Below are 22,225 nucleotides of genomic sequence, written 5' to 3' on the forward strand. Positions count from 1 at the left end.
ATTTGGTGTTTCCCGTACATTTAAATATATGTCTGCTGCAATATATGAGATTTTGCTTGTATTGAATTGCTATTTATGGATCTCAGTTGCTTTACACAGCATAAAGGAACAAAATCCTGTTCTCTTTGGACTTTGGATGTAAATCTAAATAATAACAAATTGTGAATCTAGTTTTAATGTATGTTAAAGCTTCATTTTTAGTTTCCTTGTTCCTCTGACTTTTTTTTTCTTTTTATTCAGCAGTAATTTTCACATGTTTTATTGGTTTGTGCTTAGAAAGTAGCTTTGGTAGGTTGAGAAACCCAAATGTGCTGCAGTGTATTGATACTACCAAATTGTCACATTGTCTTTTATTGGTATACTATATGCCAATACACAGACTGCCAGTAAATGCCAAACTGAGGACATTCCTCTAAGGATATCCATGTCTGTTAAGCTTTTTGTTGACTATTACAATATAAATCTTAGTATCTATTGTGCCTTTGTTATACATGAGAAATATTTAATGTATTTTTACATCAGTAGATGGTACAAAACATGGCTTCACTATTCTTTTACACAGTATATACTTGAAAAAGGAATCCTCAGGCCTTATATTGGAAGCTAGTTTAAAGATACTAAGCAGTTGATTGGGTCACTATCACGGAAAACCACAAACTTTTATCTTTGATCTTTTTTAATATTGGAAATATTAGAACTAATTTTATATTATTACCTCTGACATCTCTGTTGTGATATTTCAAATGCAATTACTTTCCTTTTCTGTGACATTAGCTGAGTTTTTTGGTGCATTCCTGAGGTTTTTCGGCTTCTAGAGAAGAATATAGCAAAATAATCTTTACCTTTTGTTTTTCCTTTTTTGTATAAAATGTTAATGTTTCTTTTTGTGTACTTTCCCTTTGATAATACAGGTATAGATTAATTGGTATAAAACATAATATTAGGCAAGCAAAAGTAATTTCATTTATTCTTTTTCTAGATGGAATCAGTGTTAGTGGACTTCCACTCTCCAGTCCTTTTCGGCAGGTCGTCAAACCAAGAGTAGAGACTAAACCTATTAATCCTCAGGAAAGCAGCAAAGTTGGTGACTTCAGTCATGTGAAGGTAAGTAAGTGGCATCAGAATAAGTGAAAGATGTGGTTTTCATTGTACTGTGTTATGGTTTGTTGTGTGATAAAAAATAGAGGTTTCTTTATCTCATAAATATTTCCCTTTTTTTTTGTTGTTGTTGTTTTTAGAGCAGCTCGATGTTGTGTGTTTGGATTGTTATACTGGAAAAAAAAAAAAAGTGAAACAAGATCAGGCTAACAGTAGAAATTATGAAAAGTTGGTTATTAGTATGGGACACTCAAGGAACTGTCAGTTCTTCACCTCAAGTTGCTTGCATATGCTGTATACTCCGTAGGAAAGTGCTTCTCTATGAATTATTGGTTTTCTTATATTAAAATGTATGGAAGGATTTGTACCTTCTAAACATTCTGGGACTCAAGTCTTATCTTGACAGTTCCCATAGTAAGCCTTTTAGAGGTGTTCGAAGAAATAATAAAACAGAAAATTTGAGGGAGCCAAAAGTAAATAAAAGTAGCAGGGTAACAGAACAACTGTGTAGGTAGAAGCTGCACTGTGCTTTCTGAGAGTCTTCCCTGGAGTAAGCTACTGTTTGTTTTTCTGTTGAAGATCTTACCAGTTAAAGATGTAAACTTCTTGTTTTGAGCAGTGAAGTAAGAACAGCTTCATACTGGCCAGATTTGCAGAAGATATAATTTGAGCTGAAAATAACAAAATTATAAAAAATGTTCTGTAGCACTTCATTGGTCTCTTCCATAGTTTTGATGAATGTTTTGCATGCCTTGTAATATTTGCTATATTTCCTACATGGATCAGTGTTCTGCATTACTTTGTTCAGTCAGAATTTAGCTCAGGTGCTGTACAGTGCAATGTTTGGCTTAGCATGAATTTGTCTGAAAAGCAAACGTAGACATTGCTTTTTTCAGTAACTTGCTTTGCATCTGAATTTGCTTTCTTCACAGTGAGGTTATTTACAATTCTATTTGATCAATAATCAGGTGAAACTATTAATTTTTAAGCATGTTTCTTTTGGACGATTAGCACTGCTAATTCATCATCATTTTATTCTGGAGTACAAAAAGGGTGATGACAGCATATGAAAGGTGATAAAAATTAGTAAAGGGTTTCTTTGTATTTTATGACATAGCAAGGTATTTTCCAATTGCTCACAAATATAAATCGTCATGATTGAGGAAACAATTTGATATTTAAGTGGGTAAAATGCCCAGCATTAATTTTTAAGTTTATGACTTTGTGTAGACTGTCTAACCTAAAGACACTTCTGACTTAATGGAAGCAAGGGGAATGTTGTTTTGTTATTGGACTAAAAATCCAGAAGTGCAGAATTTATTTGCGCTAAATACATGATAAAAGCCTTTTGGTGCACTTTTTACTTGTCAGCCAGTTGTCCTGGCAACCAAGAAGTTGCAGGTTCACAATGTTCTATGTGATGGTATTACAAGGATGTTGGAGATCTGTAAAGCAGTAACTTAGCTTTAACCAGTGTATAGTGAAACAGTCCGGTGGGCCTTCACATGCTTGATTCTGTTGTTAGGTTTATGGCATTAGTTTTTATTTAATTAAGTGGTATTTTGTGATGGAAGGAACTTGCAGGCGATCAAAACTATGTTCAATAGAGAATACGTATTCCAATAGCATCAAGAGGTTCTTTACTCGGTAAATTTATCCGTGTATTGAGCTTGAATTGTGTGACTGCTGTACAGCTCCCATAGCATGCGTGGAATTAACAATTTACTGTGTTAACATCTATTCTAAAACAGGCTTAATCATTAACCTTGTACTTTTTGTAATATTTAGAAAAGTTAATTTATAGAGGGGGAAAAATAAAAATCAGGGTGTTAAAAAACCCAACAGGATAAAGCTCTGGAGGAGGTCTACAAAGTTGTATTTCTAATTACTTAGATTATTACCATTCTGATCACGTGTTTAGAGGCAACATCCATGATAGGAAAAATATAACTTATATTTTCCCAATATTTGTAAGGTTGGTCTGTTGTAGATGAGGAGAGAGACATCCAGGTGAAGTATCACAATCTGCAGGGTGATTTACTGTCATGGCCCATTCCATTTTAACAAATGTCCATTTCTGTAACTTCCGTTTCTATTTGCCACATGAATATACTCACAAATAGTAATCTTATCCCAGTTTTTTCCAATTAAAGTACTATAAGACAATAATTTGATCTACCTGAATTAAAAATGCTCATGAAGTTCAGAACTATTAAGAATCAAGTAGAAGTATTTTTCAGTTCACCAAACTATCTGCATAATTAAGTCTCTGTGCATATGGACATACATAGTTAGTATTAAACAAATGACCAGAAGAAATTACCTGTCATACCTGAGGAGATTGCATTTAGATGAGTACATTACATCTGACTGCTAGTGATTCTGTGATAAGGTATTATATCCAGCTTTTTCCCCTGCTGTCTACTTCTGTTTAGTACTGTCTGTTTATTTCTGTTTGCAACTTCTCTTCACTTTGACAGTCCTCTTTAGTAGGAAGAAACTAAGAACAACCAGTAGCTTAAAATAAAATATAGACAAATTCCAAATAAACTATCAGGCAGTTATTGTAAATAATTGAGTCAATTAAGCATTTAAAGATATAATTAGAATTCTGTGCTGGTCCAGTTTTCTTAGCTGGATTCTGAGGAATTTGCTGTATTTTTGGTTTTGACTTCCATGGGTTTAGACAGGGTATCTTTCAGAGTACATGAATATATATTCATTGTGAAATGCAAATGCTTTTGCTCAGTAAGAACATTGTTGTTGTTATAGCAAGCTGGGGTATATACAACGGAGATGATCCAAGGTTCGCTTTGAACTCGAGTCTCAAAATATTTGATATTTGTGAATATTTTTGAGTTCCCTAAAGCCTCCGTAAAGATATTTCAGTTTCCCTCTCTTGCTGCAGAACAGTTCAGCCCTTGTGGGCTATTACCTGTGTCCAGCACAGTGTCCATTTGGGATGATTGCTTGATTATGTTTTAAGCTTTATCTTGTAATAGTCAAGCCAATTGAAGTGGTTTGACAAGGACTAATGTAAGAAGAAAGTGGGAGTTAAGAAACAAGCTTGATCTTTAACAATTTGTATGTGTGGTGAAAATGCTCTGCTGTCATTTATTCATGATTTAACAATAGGTGTCTGTTGTGAATATTCAGAAGTAGTAGTTATTTTTCAATCCTGCATACTGTGCATAAGCTAGTCTTCAGATAAAGGTGAATTTTTTGCAGATGAAAATTAGTTTAAATCAATGCTTCCCTTGTTGCTGATTCTGAAATGTCCTTGTTCAGATATTTATAAGTCTTAATGCTTAAACCTTCCCTCCCTACTTGTTTGCCTTACATTTTTTGTGCTTCTGTCTTGGATATTGCCAGTATTGCAGTTGAACTCTGCAATCTACGTTTTCATTTTTGCTACAGGCTGTCTTCTAATAAACCAGTCACTGGCTTCTGGAAATGACTATTATAATGATCTCATAAATTTGGTATAAAAATTGCTTTATGACCTCATCATAAAGCTTGCTTATACCCTCAAGCTAAATAGGATATCATAGTGTAATATTATGTTCAGATGTACTCTTCTCTACAGTTTACTATTGAGTAGTTGTGGTAAGAGTTGTCTAGAAACCTTGGTCATTCGATAGTGCATCTATACGGCAGTTAGCCTCTGCTTAGCTCTGCGTTGCTGTGGTTATACTGGTATGTGAAATAGTCTATTTTAAGGCTGATTCTATTACTTTTTGAGTAACACTGCAATATGTTTAGATACTGAATTATTCTATGTCTTAATGCAAAAGCTGCAGAGAGAAGTTTTAAACAAATACCGTAATCTCGCCGCAAATTTATTTTTAACCTCAGGAATTCTATACTGGTTTTCATGCTCGGAACCTGAGTTTATTTGGCTTAGTCTAATTCTTTGCAGTGATAGAAGAAACACACTCTTATTCCATGCCACATATTGGCAAATATAATACCAAAATAAGATTTAAGATTTAGAGATCAGTCTGATTTATGGAAATTTGGTCCTTAAAGTCACAGTGATTACCATCACTTAATAGTAATTCATTAGTAGTTCCTTTTTGCCACAAGGAGAATTATTCGTCATGGTGTCTCAGTTCAACATAATGTCCGTGGTTTCTTTGGAATAAGTCTTCTGGGATTAAGAAATGCTACATGACCCTTACTGGACAAAAGACCAAATCAAGAGTTGAAATGGAGAACTCTTTTAGTTGGGTGAAGAAAGCTTTGAAAGTGTATTGTGGGTTTTTTGAAATCGCTGTTTAAGCTGCTAAACATAGATAATGATTACTGGCCAGCTGTATGGCAGGCTGAAGGCTGGTTTATAATTTACAAGGGTCTGGGCTGACTTAATTTGTTCTGAAATGTGTATGTTCAGGAGAATTTGCCTCTGCATACTGAACATGAGCTGTAATTCTAGAGATTCAACTGCAGAAACTGGAGAGGTTTAAGTAATCTCACAGAAGTACTCTGTTCCTGCACCATCAGTAAATGGTAGGAAATGTTAGAATATGGTATGTAGAGCTAATTAATTTAATACGCTGTCTTTAGTGTATCTTTTCTGATTTAGTCAGCAGTGTATTAAAATGAGATACAGGCCTTAATTGGATTTTTCCATGCAGTTCTTGGTCTGTGCTTGTCTAGTATGGAAGTATTCTGTTAATGGAGATAAACTGTGTATTGTTGATGCTTTAAGCTCAAACTCCTTTTACTGATAAGCCTTAAATCTATTCTGAGCTTAAACACTTAAGCAGAACAAGTTGCATATTTTTTTTTTTTTTAACATTTAAATAATTCTGGATCCTACTGAAGTTAGCGGGGATGTTGAATCTATAGAGCACAGTGGAAATTTAGAGTCCTTTTTTTTGGTTGGCTAAATGTGAATTTAGGAACCAGATTTTAGGCACAAACATAACCCAAGTTAGATGTTCTACTTCCACACTGTCTTATTTTGGAATTCAATACTGTGCTTATAGTTTCTGTGGTCCTTCAGTATTAAACATGTCAAGTCTTATGAAGAAAAAAAAAAGTAAGACACAAGTCTCCATTTCTGTTTTCTTAATAACTTTCAAGCCTGTAAAAGAGAGGATAAAAAAGTCCTAAACAAAGCTCTTTCACTTCCCAAGTTGATCTTTATCAAAATAACACTTTTTTTTTTTTTTTTTTTTTAAATAATTAATTGACTTTTGTGAGGTAAGTACCAGACAGCTGGTCACATTTCCTGAAGTCTGCTCAGATTGGAGCCATGAGCCAACTTAACATTTGCCAGGTCAGCAAGGTGTGTTTTGTTGCCTTTCTGGCCAAGAATTGCAGTTTCCCTTGATATAAAGAGTATAATATAAGTAGAGTTGTTCTTCAGTAATGAGAGGACTGGATTCTTGGTCAATGGTGCATGCCCGGCAAAATTTGATTATGATCTGGATTTGGATGAAAGCCTGCAGTTTTTGAGCAGTCTGGATCCTAATGCCCTTAACTTTCATTCCCTGCCCAGTTTGGCATTGCTTATGTTCCTTTCAGTGTTTTGGGGTTCTATAAAGGGTTAGTTGAGTATTCAGTGCTATTTCCGCTCACCAACCCCCTTCCTCTTCTGTGAATTGTTCCATCAAGAAATGAACATTCTCTTGAGCTCTAGAGAGAATGATACTTGAGAACACAAAGAAAATATTTCACTAGAGCTATTCTCTAGAGCTATGGGAAAAATAAATTTGCTATTTCCCCTTGGATTTGAATAAATTCAATTCATTCATCTCATCTGGTATTTTACATTCAGTATTATCACTGTAGTACCTGCAATTTCAATTCAACATGTTTTGCAACTTCAAGTACTTCCTATTTTTGCAATTTTATTTGACATGAAAGAAGCATTAAGTTTTGTTCTGTATTGATAGAAAAAATTTTGGATAGATTCACTATCTGCCTGTCAAAAGCACTGTTTTCTCCAAACTTTTTTCATTGTCACTCAGTAAACAAGAGATGATAGTCTACTTAAACCCAAATGTCTTATCTAGGGTAGTTGCAGGAAGTACAGTCTTCTATATAAACCACACTTCATCTATCTTTCTTTGTCTAAAGATGAACAAATAAAAATTAAAGTTGACATCAACACAGTAAACAGAGCTTATGTGAACAGTAACAGACTCTGCAGTCACAAGAGCTTAATTTCCCAAGGAGTCATCCATGGTCATTGTTGGACTTATTACTCAGCTAGAGTAAAATCCTGTTGCTATATTTAGGATGTGTCAGTATTTCTTGAGATGAACAATTTCTGATAGTTTTTCATCAGCTGGCTAGACTACATTTGAGTCAATAATATAGTCTGTAAGCATCAACAGCAGACGTATATATCCGTTACCTGTGTTCAGAATGTTCTGGTACTATCACATTGGAAATATTTCAGACAAAAGGAGTTTCCTCTGAGCAGCTATTGTAACTCAGAAGGTAACATTCAGACCATTTGGGGATGGGGATACCTCAAGATCACTGTTAAGTCTAGAATTACTTTGTATTGTTTATCATGGTAATGCCTAACAAGTGCTTTCTACAAATAGAACAGCAGTAGGTGGTTACTTCCATAATAACATTATGATAAGAAAGCAGAAAATCTTAATACTGAAGTGGGTTTATGTAGGAGGGCATTTTCTGTATAGAAAGCGAAGGAAAAAGTGGAAGGGAAGTTGACTGGGTTAAAGTAATGAAGAAAAATAAAAGATGGGCTTATGTGAAGACTTGCTGAGGTGGAAGCTTGAAAAGGAGAACAGGTTGGAACAAACATTTAGAATAGGGTAGTGAAAGTCCAGTCAGGTCTGTAAGATACTTTAGGTATAATTGGAAATTTAGATATTTGTCTGAATGCTCTGCTTGCATTGGATGATTCATTTCCTTACAACAGCTCTTCCAGAGGACAGACCTCTTGTAGCCTAGAGCTCTCAGAATGTAAACTGCTATGTGCCACATCAAGTGTCATAAATTCAGGATACCTCTGGATACATATGCTTCAGTTTTGTTCTTGGGAGTTCTTCATGTTTAGGTTTCCACTCCTAATGAGAACCAATGAGGTAGGTCAGACACAGGGTTTAGACCAAAGACCACTCATTACTTCAGGGGCCTTATTTATTTGCTTCTCAATCTTTGTACATTTTTACTACTCTTGGTGTTGATCCTTTGGCAATCAAGAGTTGCTGCAGTAGTCCTCATGATTGCTTCTGCCAAATGGAGAATGTTTCAGCACCAAGAGTTATGAGTGTGGTTGATCAGCCTTCTGAAGACTTTATCTACTTATTAGACTTGGTTCGCAACAATGAACTGCCTTTATCAGTACTCAGCCTCCCTGCTCACACTTTGGATTTTGTCTGAATGTGCAATTTAAAGTGCTTTTTCATCTGCTCTGCAGGTGGATTTTGATTCATTGTATGTGCTCCTAAAATGAGAGTATATTGTCCAGGTCTGAATCAGAAGTCTGATAGCATATTGGGTATCATGCTATGCTTCAGCTAATAAACCCTTTCTTTCAACAGTGCTTATTTTATTCATAGTGCTATACTTTGACTACATGTCTTCCAGTTCTTAACTGACTCGTATTCAGTTATATCAGGTTCTGGACAGAGTGAGCTCAAGTACATTTATGAAAAAAGCTGTAGGAAAGATTTGAAAAATCTGTTTTACCCCTAAGTACAGAAAGTCTTACTCTACAACACAAGATTTATTCCAGAATGACTGAAAATGTGGAAGAAACTTGCATTTGGTTGTAAGTAGAGACTCCCTCAAGCATTTGATACTTAGATTTCAATTATAATAGAAATTCTGGGTATTATATTAGCTTTATGGCCAAATGTATTTCCATACTTTATCCTTAAAAAGATCTGTGCAATATTTTAATCTGTGTAATTTATGGGTATTGGTAAGCACAGAATTTTGCCATGCTCACTTACTAGACTCATGATGATAATTTCTAGTGTTTTAACTTAACCAGAAGTGTGGAACTGGCTGGGAGAAAGGCAGCTGCTCTGGTGGGAAAATGTGGTGGCAGAAGCTGAAATGCACCAGAAAATAGAACTGGGGAGATGAAGTGAGAGGGCAGGTTTGATTAGCTGGAAGGTTCTTCAGGGCCTACATAAATTGATCCAGTGAAGTTATTGATGTGCTTTTGAAAGCATAATTGAGATTTTATTTCAACCTATATGTGTGAAATTAAATGCAGAGAGTGTTGTAGAGGTGGGGTCTTACTACAGTTAACTGTAGCCTACCCCAAGGATGTTATTGTTCCTGATGCTTACAACAAGGTAATGACATTTAAGCAACAGTATCTGAGAGAATGTTATTCAAATATTTAGATCTTTGCATAGAAGAAAATGTTGCACAATATAAGATCAGAGTTTCTATGTAATGTATATCTTGCATCAAACAGCTGGAGAAAAGTTGAAAGTGTATTAAAAGTCATTTTATGGATTTGGGATATTCTTTCCTGTATAAAATTCTGAATACAGGGAATCATGTGTTTTATTTAATTCTGAAACTACAGTGGTTTCATTTGTTTCAAAATCCTGTTCCTACTTAGTATGACACAAAGTTGTCCTCAAGTGAATATCTGTACATTCTGTTTAGTAGGTTTGCATTTGTGAGTTGTTCAATGTAAATTTGTTAAAATTCATGGCTGTATTTTCATTTTTAGCTAGATATTCAAATCTTAAACCTTTAAAATGTGCTGTAATACAATCAGTATTCTAAGAACTTGCTTGAACAATTTTTGTTCTACCATAATTGAATTTGGAAGTTCCATAGGTGCCTTAGCAATGCTAAGGGCCTTCCATCTGCTATTCTCCAGCTTGCCTTTCATCTACTGCTTAATTCACCGTTTTCTTCCTCCATTTCCTCTCTTTTCGCCTTGTAGGTGTTTATAACTCCATACTAAGATCCTTATTCTCGTAGCTGTTAGATTATAACTTTAGAGCCTAGTAGATAACACAGTAGGTAAATCATATGCCAAATAAATACTATTCATGTCTTATTTACTTTTTTTTTTTTTGTGTGTATCTCTGCTTCTTGTTTTGCCCCTGAAAATAAGGAGGAGAGTATTATAGCTCTGGGAAACTGCTACCTGGAGGAAATAATTTTTCTGACTTCTAAGTGATTTAGTCAAAAATGTAAGTCTACACTCAACACTGTGAACATACATTATATTTCCTTTGACTTGGATCCTAATAATAATGTTGTAGTACTGTTACAAATCTTCCCCTGAAACAATAACAAATGACCTACCTCAAAAAATCATTCTGATGTGATAGACTTAATCACATGAGTTTGTAAACAGTCATTTAGGATAAAGATGTGTTCTTTGGAGGAGTAGTTGGTGAGAGAGGATGTGTGCTCACCAAGTTATGGTAACTGGAACAGTTACTCCATAAATGTAATACCTCTTCTGATGCTGTGCAGTAATTGCATCCTAATCATCCTCCTTCACATCCAAACCCACTTGTTTAGGCTTTAATTTCATTACTAGCTAGTGGTAGCAAACAATGTCTCCATCCTATTTGTATTAATTTCTGTAACTGCTGCTATTAGCACTTTTTATTTACACTTTATTTACACTAGAACCAAATACCAACAGCCTCTTTGATAATATAGAAGATGTGGATAAGAAAGGGTTGTTTAGGTTCTTTTCCTTCTCTTGGGAGCAATTTGTTCTGATCACTAGAATTTAGTTCTTACATTATGAAACGGCCAAGCTCAAAATGTAATGATTGAAAAATTCACTGCTGAAATTGGTTTCAACCTCATGTTAGATTTTTGCTTAAATATTGCTCATCCTGCATATGATAATCTCTTCTTGCCAAATGTTTGGAACTTTTTTGAGATTCCATAAATTTTATCAATTTAATCTCTTCTTGTGGTCTTTTAATCACAGGCATCCAGTGCATTGACAAATAATGAAGAATAGCTTTTCTGAACGCTGAAATAAACACGATTGCTAGATTAGTTTAAAATTGCTCAGTGTTTATTCTGTTCTTTTAAAAATACATAGATCAGTTATTTTTCTCTCAGTTTGAGAATAAATAAATCTACAAGCCAGTTAAGTTTCTTAAGTTTTCAAATAACCTTCTTCTTGAAATAGTCTTGATTTCTCTATCGCAGGCACAGATCATAGTTATGCATAGAGGTTTGTTCTGTTTTTTGGCAACTAGCCAAAGGAGTTAAAGTGCATCTTAATAAAGAAAGTAGAATCTTTAGACTGCAGACCTTCTGTTTAGCTAAAACTGTCATTCTTAATAGCTGCCTTACACAGGAGTATGAGAAAGAGAATGAAGTTTAGTAATTTATCACTGTGGGGACTTCAAAAGAGTAGGTCAAGTGTGCTAGTTTTCTGCAGAAGAAATTGGAAACACGGAATGTGATAGCTATAATTGATGCCAAGCCATTTTTGAAAGGGCACATCAGAATCTACTTTACCGACTTTGTTTCACCTAGGGAAATGACTGGATAATCATCACAGCAAGCTCCACATTTACTGTTTATGAGGTAAAACAGTATTAAATGTCATAGTTTGCAATTTTTTAGTGGGATGGTGTGTACTATATTCTCACTGAAGGATTGCTTAAGAGAATTCCAGTTTTATTTATTTATTTGTTTAAGGCTTTCTACTGCTATCAGTGAAAACAGGCATAAAATTCCAAGTTTTCATGCAGGTTTATATCTTAGTGTATTACTAGGAATAATGGTGTGCCAACTTTATCACTGACCAGTGTCAAATGCTCACTCTTTGTCGGGGTGAGTAGGACAAGTCTGGTTTTAAAAGCAGTAAATTTTCTGGAAATGAAAAATATCTGAAATTTTCAAAAGCAGAGGAGAGGAAAATCCTAGTACAAAAGGGAAAAAAAGCAAAACTTAAATAAATAAATGCAGTTTTAAAAATTGTGTTACATGAAATAGATATGAGTTATAACTCATATTTTGTTGGTCATTTTATGAAACTGGTTTGTCCATTGTCATTAAACTGCTGGTCTTGCTGCATATTGCAGTGACTGATGATGTGAGAGAGGAAAAACAGCTGATGAAAAAAATTCTTACATGAAGAGAGTGCAGGAATTTTGAGATGCTGATTAAATAAAGCATAATTTCTTTGATTTTTCTCTATGATTGTTTTAGACCTGATTTTCTGTAGGTGTACACTTACAGTAAATTAAATCTCTAATGTTAATGTGTTTAATTGAAATAAAAATTTTGTTCTGTGGTGATAGAATATGTAGAGAAAAGTACTATGACTATTATTGTGGAAAAGTTAATCCTTTGCAGTGGTGCATGTTGTTTGTGTCTAGAATGTTTTCTATGCTCCTTGACTTAGAAATCTGTAGTTTGATGATGTATTAATATAAATATTACTGTTAAGTGACTTGGATGTACATCAACTGTCTGTAGCCATTAAGTGCAGTGAACATAATATATCATTCTCTGAAATTATATTTGTAAAAGTGGACAACTCATAAAGACTAGCCAGTTTGAAACCTGGGACTCTTAAGATGTATTACTGATTTAGCTGAAATAGGTCTGAGCAAGTAGAAAAGACAAACGACTAGAAGTAATTAAAATGCATGTTTTTTAATAAAGTGATTCTCAGGAACAAGGAGGCTTCTAGATTACTTCATGGTGGTAGCTAGTTTATATAAATTTTGTTAAGTTTACTTTCAGTTATGTAGAATCTTTACATCAAATGACTAGCAGACTGAGCAGTATGTTTCAAGTACTATCCAAGTAACTTTATTAGGATTATGTCATTCCATAAAACTCCACTAATTTTTTGTTAGACACTATGCAAATGCAAGTAATAGACAATTTTATTACTATTGCTACCGTCTTATATAGTCTTTGACAGTCCAGAACAATGAGTAAATGACTTGCCCAAGATTTCACAAGATGTACAGTTAAGAATATTTTTGATATAACCACCAAATGTTCCTTGCTATGACGAGGGTGAGAAATAGTGATGTAATCCTGATATTTAAGACTGTATAAAAAAATGTCTAAAATCCCACATTCTTCAGTGCTGGAGAAATTCAGCATGAGGTTTTCTCTGCTCATTGTCTTGGTACTTTTTTCAAAAGCCATTTATAGATTTCGCCCCTTGCCCAATGCTTGTTTCCTATGGGTGACTATCACAGAATCATCAAATGATAGAATGGTTTGGGTTGGAAGGGACTGTAAAGATCATCTAGTTCCACTCCCCCTGCCATGGGCAGGGACATCTTCCCTCAGCCCAGGTTGCTCCCAGCCCCGTCCAACCTGGCCTTGAACCCTTCCAGGGAGGGGGCAGCCACAGTCTCTCTGGGCAACCTGTTCCAGTGTCTCACCACCCTCACAGGAAAGAATTTCTTCCTTATATCTAATATAAATCTACCCTCTTTCAGTTTAAAACCATTACCCCTTGTCCTATTTTCATGTCCTGCTCAGATGAGGGAGACAAGTAACAGATTTGTAAATCCCTGATGGAGTGGTCAACGGTGAGACAAATCTCAAAGACCATGCACAGACATTTATTCATTTCCCACAATGTACTAATTGGATACATGATAACTGGCTAAGTATATAGTGAATTATGACAAGCGATATAGTATGCCTTCCATTACTTAAGGGTAATAAGTGAGAAGGGGAAAAGAAAAGAGAGAGAGAGAATAGAGAAATAGAGATCACCGGTCCAGGGTCCTGTGTTGTTCCCCTCCAAGTTCATCAGGGATGCATCCATCTTGCTTGCTTGTCTGCTTCTATCTATTGCTTGCTCACTTTCTTGCCTGCTCACTTGCTTGCCTCACTCATCGCTCCCTCTCAATTTATACACATTTTCCTCGGGTCCATCTCCTAGGTTGACCCACATAACTACATATTAAATGTATGGGGAGGGGCAGGGTGCTTCATGGGATGATATAGCGTATTCAGAGGTGTCAACTTTAATATACATTTCATGGATAATGAAGCAAAGGTCATTCACTGGACAGATTTCCCTTGAAACTTTACAAGATGCACCAGAGCAGAGCCGTCTTGGCTTCACAAGACTCCCTCTTCCAGCTGCATCCTGTGCTAATCAGGTTGCCTTGTCAGCTCCATTCTTCACATTATTCATCCTGTGACTATAGTTTTGTTACTTGTGTTTGAGGCATTCCTTGGTTCAGAGGGTCTCCATTCCCCTCCATCCCTTATCTCTTTCTCAGGCTGTTTTTCTAGTCTCTCTTTTTCTCAGGCTATTTACTTCATCCTCTGTTTCTGGGAGTTATAAGTTGGCTCTCACGCCTATCCCTACATTCCCTAATAATGAATCCCTCCCCATCTTTCCTGTAGGTTCCCTTGAAGTACTGGAAAGCTGCTATAACGTCTCCCTAGAACCTTCTCTTCTCCAGGCTGAACAACCCCATGACATGATGGTCATGCCTCTCTCGATGCAGCCCAGGATACGTTTGGCTTTCTGAGCTGCAAGCACATATTGCCAGGTCATATTGAACTTCTCATCAACCAACACTCCCAAGTCCTTCTCATTAGGGATTCTCTCAACCCACTCATCTCCCAGCCTGTATTTGTGCTTGGAATTGCCTCAACCCATGTGCAGGACCTTGCACTTGGCCTTGTTGAACTTCATGAGGTTTGCATGGGCCCACCTCTCAAGCCTGTCAAGGTCCCTCTGGATGACATCCCTTCCCTCCAGCATGTTGACCACACCACACAGCTTGGTGTCATCAGCAAACTTGCTGAGGGTGCACTCAGTCCCCCTGTCCGTGTCACCAACAAAGATGTTAAACAGCGCCGGTCCCAATACCAAGCCCTGAGGAACGCCGTTTGTTACGGATATCCACTTGGATATCGAGCTGTTGACTGCAACTTTTTGAGTGCGAATATCCAGCCAGTTTCTTATCCATCAAGTGGTCTGTCTGTCAAATCTATGTCTCTCCAATTTAGAGACAAGGATGTTGTGTGGAACAGTGTCAAATGCTTTGTATTTGTCCAGGTAGATGACATCTGTTGTTCTTACCGATGCTGTAACCCTGTTGTAGAAGGCCACCAAATTTGTCGGACATGATTTGCCTTTAGTGAAGCCATGTTGGCTGTCACCAACCACCCCCTTATTTTCCATGTGCCATAGCATAGTTTCCAGGAGGACCTGCTCCATGATCTTGCTGGGAACAGAGGTGAGACTGACTGGCCTGTAGTTCCCCAGGTCGTCTTTTTTTTCCCCTTTTCCAGTCTGCAGGAGATTCACTGGACTGCCATGATTTCTCAAATATAATGGATAGTGGCTTAGCCACTTCATTGGCCAGTTCCCTCAGGACCCGTGGATGCATCTCATCATGTCCCATGGACTTGTGCACCTTCAGGTTCCTTAGATGGTCTCAATTATCTGTGTCTATTTGTTTTATATCTTCCGTGTTCTTTTATGTTGTGCCTTAATATATTTTTCTACCTCTTGCTTGGCCAGTGCAGTGCTGTGGTAAATCTAACCTGAGTTTATCTGATTGCTTAGACTATATTGTTAGCTCCTGTGCCAATCTAGAATAGGGGGGGAATAGCTAGAAATGGAGAGCAAATGAGTCAAAATACAAGAAGATGGGTTGTTATCCAGGTGCTGCTAATCTGTTGTTGTAGTTGTGGTGGAAGACTTCTACTGATGATCCATCTAAGCTGATCCTGATAAATTTATCTCAGAGGTTCCAGCATGAAGCCAAGAATTCTGAGATGAAACATACACTTTTGGAAGTCATCCAATTTTAATAAAATATTTCAGTGGCAGAAAACTTTCTACATCCTTATAGCAGTTATTTTAATGGTGGCATATCCTTGCCATTCAAGAATGTATTTTACCAATAGCTTTAATTTGTCCACGTTCAGTTTCCACCACTGGGTTCTGAAGGAGGTAAAGGGCCTCCTGTTGTAGGTATCTTTTCTCTACTTATTGTGAGCGAGACCATGTGAGACCAGTTATTTTTATTCTGAACTTTTGTGTATGACAGATGTCAAAATCAGAAGGAAGGAGAACGCTGCCTTTTCAGCACTATTATGCAGCTCAGTGATAATTTTCCAAAGTGCTGGTTTTGCTATTCAGGCTGTATCTCTGTAAAGTTTTAAAGTTTTACAAATATAACGAACATTTTTTTAATGTTGCAGTTTTGAAACTAACCGTTTGGGTTTCCTTTTTGATTGTACTCTCATGCAACTACAGTGCATAACTTCACCCAGATAATGTTTCTACTACAAAAGAAGTAAAATAGTTTGATTGAATTGTAACTGTTCTTTGTACTTGGTGTCCAAGTGTGAGTTGTGATCTCCCAGTCTAGATAGAATGGAGTTGAAATGTTAGGCAATTGTTAGAATTTCAACTGAAAAATTTTAAAAAAATTAATAATAATTGTGTTATCATGTTCTGTGCCACTTAATTCAGTGAGTATTGCTCAGAGTGCATGTTGTTCAACCTAAAAGATCAACTGCGGAAAATAAAAAGCTGTCCCCAGATGTGAGCAGTTTTAATCCTGTATTTAACTGAATAGTAACTCTGACTATGATTTCTGTGGAGCAAAAACCAAAACCCACACAAACCAAAAATCATAATCCTCATGTTAGTGTAGGGGCAGCTCTACTTACCTTATGTCTTTTGTGAAAGTTACTTGCTTTGAAAAGTCCCCATTGCAATAGGTAACTCCTGTGGATACGTGAGTCACAGATGACAGTGACAGCCATATAACCAGTGGAGGGGGCATTTCTAACGGTTACCTAGCAGTGTTTTGTCAGCGCATATTTTGTCAAGGCACTTGGCATTTGAATTTAAAAGCAAGACAGTGAGTATATGGACATTCTCTCTTTATATACTATGTCTAGCTAGAGGACCTTGTTGCCCCTTGAAAATAAGGGGTGGTGACAGAACTGTGCAAAAGAAGACAGGGCATCTCCCTGCAGTGTGCAGTGTCGGGCTGAGGCCTGTTGGGTTGCATGTACATCACCCTGGGCTCCCCTCGTTGTGTGTTGAATCTGCCTTGAAACAGTAAGGCATAAGATAGGGTGTTTATATTCCAAGAACAAACTTCTAGGGGATATTGGCTGAAAGAGAAATGGAGAAGGAATCCAGGCATCAACTTAATAATTTTGCCTTGTGAGAAAAGCACCTTCTGCATCCTGGACAAAATTTACAAGTGCTTCTCTAATCTCTGTTATTGTGATATCCACCTTGCTGCAGGGAGGAATGTACAGGAAATGATACCAGAAGGACAACTTGACAGCAGTAACCTGAAATAGCTCCGTTTATCCTTCATAACAAGGAAGAGATTTCATAATTACTACTGTCCAGTGACAGAAGAAACGGCCCAGATCAGTTCTGATACCTGAGAGTGTCTCCCATGCACAAGGAACATGGAAGAGCAAGGGCCATGTCACTGGTGTGGAAGCATCTTCTTCCACTTCTGTATCTACGTGTTTCTATATGTAATTTCGGACACACATAACATTGCCTTATCCTTTCACTTAGTATTTTCCTCCTTTGTAACACTAGCATGTGTCTAGCTGTTTCTAGAATTCTCTTTGCTGAGTAGGTTAATATTTTTGTAATAAGATTTTTGAAGCTTTTCTGCCTTTTGTTTTTTTTTTGTCTCTTATCACCTCTCATAGTATTTTCTACTCACTGAAGTGCTTTGCCATGCACAAAACCCTGGCTTGCTTTTTCAGGAATCTTACCATCTGTTGAGTACCTTGTACTAGTCTAATGTGCGAAAGTTAGTAAGACTTAGCTCATGTTCTCTTTTTCTCATTCGTTCAGCTTACAGGCTTGCCATCTTAGAAAATCAACTGTACGAACATTAGGCTTTTTAAGAATATGTAGAAGAATATCAAATGGGAATAGCAGTTAGTCTATAATTGAGATTGTAGTTAATTTTTGTTTTACATCTTAATTTTTGGCTTCCTTTCTAGGATCAGCAAAAAAATCTCCTTATTTCAAAATGCTTACAGTGCATATGTTGTAGACTACGACATAATGAAGCCATACAGTTTGGAGTTCAAAATTCAATTTTTCTCATTCATTTGAATATACTCAAATGTGAGTTAGCTGAGAATCACCAAAATAGTGGGTGAACATAAATTTACTGTTAGAATTTTTCCAGCCCTTTATTAAAAAAAAAAAAAAAAAAGACAGATGTTTTAGATAAGTGAACTTCTTTAAATCTTCAAACAGATATATAGTACATTTAGTACTGATTATTTCCTTTATCAAATTTATTTTTCCTCCAGTTGGTATAACAGTGTTATAAAATATCTGATCTGGTGAATGTAATGCATTCTTACCAGCCCCACATCCCTCCAAAAAAGGACCAAAAAGTAAACAGTTACTGCAATCTTTTCAGTAAGTAAAGATTTAATTTCCTTCGAAAAAGTTAGAAAGTCTTTCTGCATATCTCAGGAAGGAGAAGAAACTGCATGGTTGCTATTCAGTGTGCTTTCTCTGCAGACAAACTGAAATTCATAGAAGTAAAACTTGCCTTTGGAAACTGAAGTCTTCAGGTCAGAGGGTTAGGGAAACAATAGAAAATGCCCTTTGTAAACTTGCTCTCTTAGGAAAGAAAAGCTTTTTTGAATGAGTTGAAAAGAAAAACTCAGAATGCTACAGAATGAGGAACTGTTCATCTTCTGTGCTCAAATGGTTAAAGTCTTCAGTATAGTGAAACACTTCATTAAAATTTTGCCAGCCACACTGAAGTGTTAGCTTTGGACTAACCTAAACAAATGTGATGGATTGGCACACGAGTATCTTGCAGTTGCTGCATCTCAAAACAATTTCACAGTTTCTGTAGCGTATTTTTTTTTTCCCTGCTGTATTCATCCTTTGAAGGAAGGTACATTTTATTTTGATCATTTAGTTCCTGTTTTTTATTTATTTTTTATTTTTTTTTCCATATTTGCATGGCTACCTGCTTGGAGCTATGATAGGCCTTTTATTTTTCTGACTGTTAAATAAGCCTTGAATTTTATCTTATTATACAGCATAACCTGAAATTTTTCATACTTCTGTCTGTGACTAGCTTGCTGGTTCATATTTTATTGCTATTTTATGTATTAGGAAAACCTTGCCCCTCTACGGTGTTCTAGTGAGACCCCACCTGGAGCACTGCATCCAGCTCTGGAGTCCTCGGCTCAGGAAAGACATGGGCCTGTTGGACCGGGTCCAGAGGAGGCCACAAAAATGGTCAGAGGGCTGGAGCAGCTCCCCTGTGAGGCCGGGCTGGGAGAGTTGGGGGGGTTCAGCCTGGAGGAGAGAAGGTCGGGGGAGACCTTCGAGTGGCCTCCCAGGGCTTAAAGGGGGCTTATTAGAAAAATAGAGACAAACTTTTTAGCAGGGACTGATACGATAGGAGAAGGGGTAATGGTTTTAAACTGAAAGAGGGTAAATTTAGTCTAGATATAAGGAAAAAATTTATTACAATGAGGGTGGAGAAATGCTGGAACAGGTTGCCCAGAGAAGCTGTAGATGCCCCCATCCATGGAAACATTCAGGTTCAGGTTGGACAGGGCTCTGAGCAACCTGATGTAGTTGAAAGTGTTTGTACTCATTGCAGAGGGGCTGGACTAGATGGCCTCTGAAGGTCCTTTCCAACCAAAAGTATTCTATGAATCTATGATAATAGTACTAGATTTATAAAGAGATTTGCATGTTTTCCTCTGTGTAGCTGGAAATGCATTTCCTTGCAGTTTTGTCTGTGGGTTTTGTTCAGGGCTCTGATTTGAAAGCAATTAAATGGAAAATAGACACTACAGTTTTAGAGTTCCTCTGCAAGTTTCTCTGCAGCATTTGTACTTGAGGAGAAGGTTCAGATCTGGAGTAGCTGGCTCTAGTTGTGGAGAATACAAATGCAGGTTTTCAATACAGGGCATGAGAAGCAGTGTGTTTCTGAGAGCTGAGATTTATCTGGGGAATTCTGAACTGAAAAGGAATATGGATTGAGTGAAATCTACAATTAAATGAATTTTAAGGTGAAGAGATGAGTGATGGCTGCATGCCTTTATAGAATACAATTGTTCCATCATATATTCTGTATTTCTGTAATTATTTTTTTCAGAGAAACAGAGATTAAAATTGACAAGACAGGAAGAATAAGAAAGGGTATTCTGGTTACTGTCATATTAAATTGGATTATATCTTAGGTTTTTCTCCATATTTGAGTCCAGTGCATGCATGGTTGATAATTTGAGTCATGCCTTATATATGATGAGGCAAGGGTGCACCTATGTCATTGATCTAACAGTGTTAGGATGATACTTCTCATCTACTCATTGTATGCAGTTCAGGTATTGTTTTGCTGTGTGCTTATCCTTGCTTTAGCCAGGTTAACTCAATAGCAATCAATTATAGTGTGAATAACTAAGGCTGCAAATGAAAGAAACAGGAAAACCACTGAAATTTGAGTATTACTTGCAATTTCTTTTATATCCCATGTCAGTGCCCAAGTTCTAAAAATAATTGTGATTACTAGTTTGTTTTTTTTTTTTTTTTTCTCTCTTTTAGGAATTCCTGTAATTCCCTACCACTAACACTTATTCAAGTCTTCCTATCAGTTTATGGTCATATAATCTATGGCAAAATCCTATCCTGCATCTTTAATAAATGTTCAGGATACAAAATGAAAAATATTATATGATCTCATAGAAAGAATTAAGATTTTTCTGCAGCTATAGGTTTTAATCTGTAATATAAACAAAATTGTTTAACTGCAAATAAACATAACTGACTTCTTAACATTACCCGTACCCACCAGTTGCATAATTTTGTTTACTTGCTTCTGGGTAAATTTTAATTTTTCCTTTAATTTTTCATTTAGGAACTTAGAAGAAGATGTTATGACTCTGAAACTTATATAGTTCTGTATTGCTGTTGAGATAACAGTGTTATAATAAAAATGTCAACAGTGTCAATGCGCCCATAGATAACTGCGTCTGTGTCACTGGCCTTTTGAAAGCAATCTTGTTAGAAGTGATGTGTATGCTGTTGCTTGTTCTTGAAAATGTAGTGATGCACCTGTTTTGAAATTAATTCAAGAGGACATTTCAGTGTTGTGGCAGTCTTGGCAAGTGTTAAATGCTCTAATCCTTATGTCCTACCAAAACTTGCATGATATTTGGATAAAATTCAGCCGAAATCATCCCAGCATCCCAGTAGCGTCTGGTGTTTGAATTTTTTTTTTTTCCTTCCTTTTTTTTTTTTTTTTTGGACTGCAACCTGAGCCTTCTTTTAAAGAAATCTGATTGAAAGTCAAGCCTCAGAATATGTCACCAAAAAGACACTTCCCCACATTTCCCCATAAATATAATAAATTAATTTTTAATAGATTCCTATTTTTCTTTAATATATGGTTTAAGGGAAACTTGAGTTCAAGTTACAAAAATAATTAATGATAGCTAGAGAAGGCATGTGTAAATTAACTCATCTGTTAGGCTTTAAGGTAGTCACGACTGAGAGTTCATGCTATTAAAAAAAAAAAATCTTAAAGCACACCCAAATTCATTATGCTTTGAAACCTGCAGGTTACCTCTCCTACCACCAACTTGTGATAGATTTTAAAGAGATGACTAGAAAAATGACTGCTAGGAATTGGAAAGATTTGTTACCTACATGAAATTACACCTGATGTTTTTATTTAAGTGTTCTGGTTTTGGCTGGGATAGAGTTAAATTTCTTCATAGTAGCTGGTAGGGGGATGTATTTTGGATTTGTACTGAAAACATTGTTGATAACAGAGATGTTTTAGTTATGGCTGAGCAGCGCTCACACAGAGCCAAGGCCTTTTCTGCTCCTCACACCATCCCACCAGCGAGTGGACTGGGGGTGCACAAGAATTTGGGAGGGGACACAGCCGAGACAGCTGACCCCAGAAGACCAAAGGGATATCCCAGACCGGATGGTGTCATGCTCAGTATATAAAGCTGGGGGAAGAAGAAGGAAGGGGGAGGGGGACGTTCGGGGTGATGGCTTTTATCTTCCCAAGTCACCGTTAGGTGTGATGGAGCCCGGCTGTCCTTGGGATGGCTGAGCACCTGCCTGCCGTGGGGAGCGGGTGAATGAATTCCTTGTTTTGCTTTGCTTGCGTGTGCGGCTTTTGCTTTACCT

General features: G+C 36.6%; 1 protein-coding gene across 4 annotated transcripts in view; it reads left to right on the forward strand.

The window, feature by feature from the left end:
• TRAPPC9 (trafficking protein particle complex subunit 9) overlaps positions 1-22,225 on the forward strand; it is a 518,594-nt gene that overhangs the window by 106,931 nt on the left and 389,438 nt on the right. For all 4 annotated transcript variants that reach the window (XM_042785807.1, XM_042785806.1, XM_042785809.1 and 1 more), the window contains one exon: positions 980-1,104. In XM_042785807.1, the coding sequence (XP_042641741.1) occupies positions 980-1,104 (125 nt within the window). The remainder of the gene's footprint in view (positions 1-979; positions 1,105-22,225) is intronic.

The sequence above is a fragment of the Tyto alba genome, unplaced genomic scaffold (genome assembly GCF_018691265.1).
Source record: "Tyto alba isolate M040663 unplaced genomic scaffold, T.alba_DEE_v4.0 Super-Scaffold_9, whole genome shotgun sequence".
Lineage (NCBI taxonomy): Eukaryota > Metazoa > Chordata > Aves > Strigiformes > Tytonidae > Tyto > Tyto alba.